We start from the raw sequence: 8254 nt of genomic DNA on the forward strand, positions 1-8254 counted from the left end.
TGTAAAAAAAAAAAAAATAACCTGAATGGAGCCACTTTGAAATGGAGCTGGAGCTGCCATCTCAGAGGAACCACCTTACGTGTCTTCTGCCTCCAACCTTTGGAACAGCTCAGGGCCCAATAAACCGTGGACCAGGCCTCTGGCAACACCGTGTCCCAAAGAACTGTTTGCAAAGATAACAAGATAGCAGATCATGACGACTACCAGACAGATGGCTGCCAGACTGAATGTTAAAAACATTGTTTAGAATTTACATCTCTGTGTTGTTATCCGCACTGACAGAAATAGGCCTTCCTTCTATTGATGTCATGTCCCCTTCCCTTTCTCATAAACACCTCTAGCCTTTGTCTCCTAATCAGAACATTATTTGGGCTACTACGTGAATCAGCACTTCCCAAATAAGTATTCTCGGATCTCTAGTAATTGCTTGTTGCCTCCCACTTTGAAAGGCCTTTCATTGTTAGGGGTACGTGAGATCAGACATGGTGCTCAAGCTGGTTGGCCTTCGGTCACTCGACGGTGGAGTGAGGACAACCGTCACCCCCATCCTATGGAATTAAAAAGGAGTATGCCCGTGAAAATCGCATCGCACCCGGCACACAGCGCAGGTTCAAGGAACAGGAGCTGATGGCGATTCCCAGCTCACAGATGGTAAAGCACATAAGGGTTCATTAATGTCTTCATACTCTAAGGAGTGAAGGCTGAAGTCTGGATTCAAAGCAAGATATAGGGAATACCGAAGCAAAGAAAGGAGACGAGCACCGCAGGCAGGTGGAATGAGTCCGTGAGAGCATGGGATGAGCTTAGCTGGGCCTGTGAGAGGAGAGTCGCTCTGAGGGAGTGTGGTGAGACGTTAGGCACAGGTTAGAGAGTGAGCCTTCCCTGCCTAGCCGGGCTTTCTGGGTTTTCCACTCAATGTTATATGTGAGTGCCTACCATGTGCCAGGCTCAGTGCCCAGCAGGCCAGGGGCCTGGCATGGGTACTGTTTACAGCTGCCAAGAAAGGCAGTGGTGATAACACATTGTGGACTTTACCCTCTTGTCCCTGACCCAACCTTCAACCATGGAGGCCCGGGCCACGCGTTGCCTGGAAAGCAGCTGTGAGCTTGTGGGCCCTGCCACAGCACATGCTGCCTGAGAGAAGCAGGTGAGCTCAGGCGGCCCTGTCAGGCTCCCAGCAACCTCACGCAGTGGGTCCCATCACCCTGCTCCTTTGACAGAAGAGGGAACTGAGGCTCAGTCAGAGTTGATGCGACTCGTCCAAGATGACACAGCTGCAGCAGACTTTGAACTCAGGTCAGTCTGTCTCCAAGGCCAGGTTCTTTCCACCATGCTGGGGGAGGCTATTGGCTTCTGCAAGGCACGGACAGATAGGATGAGTCAAACACGACCTGGGGCACCAGTGGGAGATGCTGGCAGAGGCAAGTTGAGAGCCTGGGCCCAGACTAATCGGAAGGATGGTCCTTAAATACAGCTGGGAAGAGGGGATAGAAGAGATGTGGACCTAAGGGCACGGAGAGTTCTGTATCTGCCCTCCTTGCCTGGGACCAGCCTGTCTCCATCTTTTCCCCAGAGAAGAACCATGGGCTGACCTGGTCAAAGAAACCCATGTCCCTGCTTTGCCATTGACTAGTGCCATGACCTAGGGCGTGCCACTCAACTCCCTGTTTGTAAAACGGTCTCCCTAACATTTCACACGGTTGGGTATCTGGAAAAGTGGAGAAAATTGGTGTGGTCCAAGGCCCTCCCACAAGGCACACATTTGAGCCCTGGGCCTACCTGCCTTCAGTCCCTTCCTGTGAACAGACTCTAGGCTTGTCACAAAGCCAGCCAGGTGCCAACCCCACCCCAGCTGGCCTGTTAATGAGTTACCAGCATGCTGGAGCATGGCTTATAAAAGCTGCTGGCCAGGGAAGCAGGTGGAAGTTGGGTGGATGGCTTTGGTGGGCTGCAGTGGGGGCAAGATGGGTGGCAGGACTGTGTCAGGGCTTTGGTCTAAAGTGGCTGTGGTCCTCCTGGTGGTCCTGCAGAGCACACAGTCAGTCTACATCCAGGTGAGTCCTTCTGGCCAGCATGGCCTTTGACTAAAGGTTCCCATGGTGGGAGGCTAGATGGAGAGGGGCACTGGGAGCCCCTGAGGTGTGGAGTGGGTGGGGGGCACAGGGCCTAGGATTCAGCCCAATTCCCAGTCACCATCTGGGGACTAAGACACTGGTGGGTGTGGGCAGCTGTCATGCTTATGACTGTGGTTATGGTAATGACATCAATGACAATAAATTGCTGTTATTCATCATTGCTCTACTGAAAGACCCATCCTGGTCAGAGGTCAAAGTGTGGAATAAGACGTGCTGCCTGCCCTTGAGATGCCCAGAAGGGGGAGAGGAGGCCCCTGTGTGCTCCCACAGCCCTCCATATGCACCCACACCTGGGTCCAGGGCAGGCGATCGCCAGAAAATGTGGCCTTGGTGGGGAACTTGAGCTGACGTTGCACGATGAGCAGGAGGCAGCCAGGCACAAAGGATGCAGGCTGCTCCGGACAGAGGGCATGGCATATACGAAAAGCCCAGAGAGAAGACAGCAGGGAAAAGGAAGGAGAAGGGAGAGCAGGTCTGGGCACAGCAGGGGGTGCCTGTGAGGCTCAAAGGAGTCACAGAAGCAGTGCTGGTCTGTGGTGTGACAGGATGCCACTGGCCTCCCTGGCCTGGCCAGGGGCATCTGCAGCTCAGGCATCTCACACTGCTGACTGGGCAGGGCCTTCTTGAGAGGGAATCCTGCAGAAAGACGCAAAAGAGTCTCAGCCTCCCCTTCCAGCCCTGGCCTGGGGCTTGGGCAGCTTGGGGTTGCCACCATATTGTCATGTCGGTTCAGGGGAAGTCACTCAGTTATGGAGTATGCCAGGCACTGGGGAGGAGGGGACATGATTACCTCCATTTGTCAGATGAGACTCAGAGTTGGAGAGAGACAGGCACCTGGTTGGGAAGAGCTGGGATTTGAACTGGGGTCTGCTGATCTCCAAAGCCTGTGCCTTGAACCACTGGGCTCCACAGCCTTGCTGTGACCTCAACTAGCAGTTACTGGGGGCCTGTGGCACAGGAGTGTGAAGGGTCAGACACCACCTCGCACCTCCCAGGCTATCTTTCAGATGTGCCCCATCCAGCTGATTTGGCCCTGGGAGGGTGGCAATGACTGAGGACAGGACAGGCTGGCAGGCTCTGAGGAACCCTGGTCTCCCAGACTAGGCTCTGATACCCTCCCATCTTCTCCCCCTTCTGCCGCCAGTACCAGGGCTTCCAGGTCCACCTGGAGTCCGTGAAGAACATGAGCGACCTGGAGAGGCAGTGGGTGTTCAGCCCCCGCCTGCGGGCCCAGAGCCCTCTGCCCATCCCATGCTATCACCTGGCCCTGCCACCAGACCTCCAGCCCATCTGTACCTCCAAGGAAGCCGCCAGCGTCTTCCAGGCCTTGAGTGAGTATCCCCACCACCACAGAGCTTCCTGCGCCTATTCGGTGCCCCGTCTCAGGCTCGTGCTCATTCGCCTTATGGCACTTCTATTAAATACCCAATGGTTGAAGACAGGGAGATCCAAGAAACTCAATTCCTTACCACGTCCACACACATTTTGGCATCAAAGTCGGGCATGAGGAAGCCCCTCACTCCCAGCAGCCTGGACCAGTTGGTTGTCCTACACCAGAGACTTCACAGGTGGGAGGGAAGGGGCCCTGGGAAAGGGACCCATCAGCAATGACAGAAATGCAGAGGGATAATGGGAGAGCACGGTGCAGACACCGGGGAGAGATGACTCAAGTCTGGGGTTGCGTAGAGTCTTAAAGGCTTCCAAGAGGAGGCGGCATCTAAGCCAAAACGTAAGGGATGAAGCAGAGCTGGTCGGGAGAGGACAGTGACCGGCTGCTGTTCACTGAGCACCTACTCAGGGCCAGGACCCATGCTAGTCCTTTTGCCTGCGTTCCTTTCCCACAACCACCCTGTCGGCTGATGTAGGCAACAGGAAAGCTCGGGCAGAGGGTACGTGACTTTCCCAGGCACGGCCAGGAAGGAGAGGACCTGGGGCTTAAGCCCGGGATATTCACCCTGCTTCTCAACTCTCGTGCTCTTAATCTATGAGAAAGATGGCGGCCCGATCCCAGGCCCTCCCCTCAGCAGGCCTTCCCTGGCTACCTGGCCAGCAGCTCCCTGAACCGCACATGTCTCAGGTTCAGGTTCAGCTGACCGGTCTTCTCTCCCTGCCCAGAGAAAATCGCCAGTGACGACTGTGAGCTGTGTGTGAATGTCGCCTGCACCGGCTGCCTGGTCTGAGATGGCCCTGGACACCCTGAGCCCACCCTGGACACCCTGGCCGCCCGAACCACTGCCCTCGTAGCCCCATCGCCATCCAAGCTCTGGAGGTGCCCTGACCACCTCAGCCATTGCCGCCCTCCCAGGGCCAATCAGTCAGATCTAGCACAAAGCAGCTGGACCCACAGTTGGAGAAACCTTTGACCCCTTAAGCATTCCTGCTGCTGAATAAAGATTCCCCACTCACACATGGAACCAGTCCGTTTGTTCATTCCCAGGAGCCGTGGGCAGAGCTTCTTGGGAAGCTGGGTGGGTATGGACGAAGTTTGGACTAGGGTCAGGAATTTCCCTGGTTTCCAGCACCCATGGGGTTGGTTCACTAAGCCCTACTTGGTGCAGAAGGGAATGAGGCCCAGGGGGGCAATGAGGCACCCAAGGTCACAGAGCTAAGAAGCTGCAAAGCACCCAAACCCATTTCCCCCGAAGCTGAGCTCAAAGCCCTGCCTAGCTGCAAAGCCAGCTTTTCTGCTGTCCTGCTGGAGCAGGGTGGGGGTGCTGCAGGACAGGGAGCTTCCTCCGGTAGTTGGCACAGGAGTGGGGGAGTGCAGGATCATGTGGTGCCCCCCCGCCCCACCCCCCAAGCCCATCGTAGGGCTTGACTCCCCGGGGTGTTTGAGAAGATGCGCCTTTATCTGTGACCCTTCTGTGTCTGAGCACCCCAGCTCCTCAGGCTCCCCAGGACTGTCTGCCCAACTCCAGATAGATCTGTCCTCTCTCTCTCTATCCTGATGGCCCTGAAGAATATTAATAACAGCCATTGTTTATTGAGCTTTTGCTATACCCTAGGCACTATTCTAAACCCTTTGCCAGTACTAACTCACTAAGCCCTACAACATTCTAACCAAGCAGGTACTATTATTATCACCATCCCCACATTACAAATAAGGAGACCCAGGTATGGAGATGACTAGTCCCAGGTGACAGGCTCAGCAAAGCGGCAAAGCAGGATTCTTCCTGGGATGTCCGGGCCAGAATCCATGCTCTGAAACACCACAGGGTTACTCCCTCCCTGTGACGCCTGGCCGAGGGGCCCAGTGCCACCGCATTTTTGCAGGGGCCTTCAGGGCCCTAACTCCAGGCAGAGAACCCTGCTAAAGCAGGGCCTTTCCACAGCATGGGCTCCTCCCCCGCCTCCATGTGGGGCAGTCAGGGAGGAGAAGAGCCAGGTACAAAGGGGCCAGCCCTCTGAACTCAGCTCACACAGGGCCAGGGCCAAGGCCAGGATGAGTTCCCCCTGACAAGTGTTCCCTGCTGACTACCCAGTTCCACTCGTGAGTCCTGCAGCCTCCTGGCCCAACAGGCCACAGACCGCAGAGCTCCAGCCCCTTTCTCCTCCTGCCCCCACAGGCCAGACTGGCTGGGGCCTTTGCAATGCGTCTTGCATCCCTCCGGGCTCCTCCTATCCCTTTACCATCACTCCAGCTGGGGTCTGAGTGCCCTCTCTGCCCTGCTTTCCCTCCCCACCAGACCACAGGGACATCCCGTGCTGCCCTGTCGGTGCCGTTGCCCTTCCCCGGCTCCCCGGTGCTGCTTCTCAAGTCTAAACTGAGCGCATCAGCCATCTGGCCTCATCTCTTACTGGTCCCTGCGGCTACCCAGGGTTCCCACCCGCCTGGGGAGGAGGCAGGGAAGACAGCTGCCACTGGCCAAGCATCTTCTGTATGCCAGACACAAGACTGAGCCACCCACACAAAAGTAGTAGTAGTAATAATAATAATAATAATAATAAAACAATAATAATAGCAGCATTGAGAAAGTGCTCACCATGGATCCAGCCGCAGTAACTCTGACGGCTTTGCTTGTATTACCTCGTTTAATCTGCACTCAACTACATTTTACTTAGGGGTAAAAATAAAAGCTTTAAAACAACTCATTTCTTAAAGTTCTAAGAGTGGAATCTCTCCCTCTGTCTCTCATTCTGTCATCCCCATTTTACAGATGAGGGAACTGAGGAAACAGGCTGAATGACCTGCCCAAAGTCTCACAGCCGGTAACAGGCAGAGCCAGGCTCACACCCAGGGGGCTCCAGAGTGGAGCATGAAATGATTCTGCTCCCCCACCCATCTCATCACATCCCCCCCGCACCCCGCCACCCTGGGAGGCAGGCTCTGTTATCATCCCCATTTTTGGTGGAGGAAACCAAGTCTCACGGAGGGGTGCACGGCTGAGAGATGACACGCTCAGGCTCAGGCTCAACCCATGTGCCTCCCAGACTCTACCTGTCCATGTTAGCAAATAGAAGAGTACATCCACTAGGCACCAGCAGAGCCAAGCACTAAACACCAAGAATTGCACTGGCTATTTTATTATAACTGGCACTACCCTGGACATGAGAAGCTACTGCTCAAAAGCCTGAACCCCACAGTGCCATGTAGGTTAGATTGTATAGGACCAAATTCACAAGATACCGTGGGTGTGGGGGTCTGGGGTCACGCGGACGGCTCTGAGGTCTACTCTGACATCTCTCTGTCTAGTTTCCTGAAAAAGTAGCCAGCAGCCCAGTCCCCCTTAGGGCTCAGGAGCTGACGCCTAACTTAACCTAGCAGAAAAGCAGATCTTGTGACCCTTTCCCAAGGAACAGCCATCAGCCATGTTCCTGGCTGCCCGAGGGGGTTAATGAATAGTAAGGGAAAGGGCTAAGGCTTACAGCAAGCTGTGAATGGAGTGCTCAGGTTGCATCTCAAATAGGAATCACACATTAAATCAGGACCCTGGTTTCACCCAGCTGAAACACCCCAGCGCCTGGGACCTTCCTGCTTCTGTGGGCCTCCTCACCAGCCCCACTTCTGGAAGGGAATGCCTCCGCCTCCGTGTTTCCACACAGGTTTTGAAACTCCACCCATCCCAATGCAAATCCCAAAGGCTAATGCAAATACTTGCCCCCGCCCCGCCCCCGCCCCTTCACAAAGCCTTCCCTGACTTGGAAGACTACACACCTCACCCTCTGAATTCTGCAGCCCAAGGAACCCGGCTTTGATCACCCTGGGGCACTCCCTCTCTGCTCCACTACCCAAGAAGCTTACGCCCTCCTCCCTCCTTCCCTCTATGGTTGCAAACAGGCCTCCCTCCATGCCTTACCTCACCCCAGTCTGAACCATCCTCAGCTTCCCCTGGTTCCCCTTTCTTTGGTTTATTTGTTTCTACCACTTATTGAATTCCCTTGTGTTCGCATACAGCCAGGACTTTACATACACACATATTTGCATGCAGTATTTCCCCTAGTGTCCCCTACTATTCCTATCCCAATTTTACAGAGGAGGAGACTAAGACACAGAGAGGGAAAGCAACTCTCCTGACATCACACAGCACATGGAAGACCCGGGACTGGAACTGTGCAGCTCTTGCTTTCCCCTGCTCTCTGTTACAGTCGCAAGCCATCCTCCACATGGTGGGCCTCACCCGCTCTGACGATCAGAGAGACTTCCTCAGGCACAGACGCCATTCTACTTCAGGGAGGCCAGAGCTGTGCGAGGGGTATGAGTGACCAAAACGCCCTGGGAGCACCCAGGACAGAATGGGAGCACGAAGACCCTTCCTGGGAGAGTGGGGAAAGGCTTCTGAGGAGAGGCCCTGGGAGCGTGGGCGCCTGAGTGGGAGCTGACCTGGCCAGGAGTGTGGGAAGAGAAACAGTGCAGAGGTGAGGCGGCCAGAGCAGGAGCTGTGGCCTGGGGTGTGGGCCCCGGGGTGCAGGAGGGCAGAAAGCAACGCTGAAGTGGTCAGTGGGGGCCAGGTCCCGAGGCACCCTTATTGCTCTGGAGCTCGGGGCCAGTCTCATAGGCTCCTGTGCCTCCTGTGCTCTTATGTGGGTAGTGACTTTGGTGACTCCAGGAGGTGTGAAAGGAAAACAGAGGTTCCGCCTCCTCCACCGGCAGTCTGCAGACTGAGGTCCCTCAGTGCCTG

The 8254-nt window shown here is 55.4% G+C and overlaps 1 protein-coding gene across 1 annotated transcript; it reads left to right on the forward strand.

The window, feature by feature from the left end:
• The first annotated feature begins 1895 nt into the window (after positions 1-1895).
• Positions 1896-4542, forward strand: GUCA2B (guanylate cyclase activator 2B). The gene is made up of 3 exons (XM_028512623.2): positions 1896-2054; positions 3280-3466; positions 4251-4542. Exons 1-3 carry the CDS (start codon positions 1935-1937, stop codon positions 4313-4315), a joined length of 372 nt encoding a protein of 123 aa, XP_028368424.2. The 5' UTR covers positions 1896-1934; the 3' UTR covers positions 4316-4542.
• Positions 4543-8254: the final 3712 nt, after the last annotated feature.

Source organism: Phyllostomus discolor, chromosome 5 (assembly GCF_004126475.2).
Source record: "Phyllostomus discolor isolate MPI-MPIP mPhyDis1 chromosome 5, mPhyDis1.pri.v3, whole genome shotgun sequence".
In the NCBI taxonomy this organism is placed as follows: Eukaryota; Metazoa; Chordata; class Mammalia; order Chiroptera; family Phyllostomidae; genus Phyllostomus; species Phyllostomus discolor.

Coding starts and splice junctions, on each gene's coding strand:
- GUCA2B (XM_028512623.2), top strand. CDS start 1,935: ATGGCTTTGGTGGGCTGCAGTGGGGGCAAGATGGGTGGCAGGACTGTG. Junction 2,055..3,279: donor CACAGTCAGTCTACATCCAG/GTGAGTCCTTCT, acceptor TTCTGCCGCCAG/TACCAGGGCTTCCAGGTCCA. Junction 3,467..4,250: donor CAGCGTCTTCCAGGCCTTGA/GTGAGTATCCCC, acceptor CTCCCTGCCCAG/AGAAAATCGCCAGTGACGAC.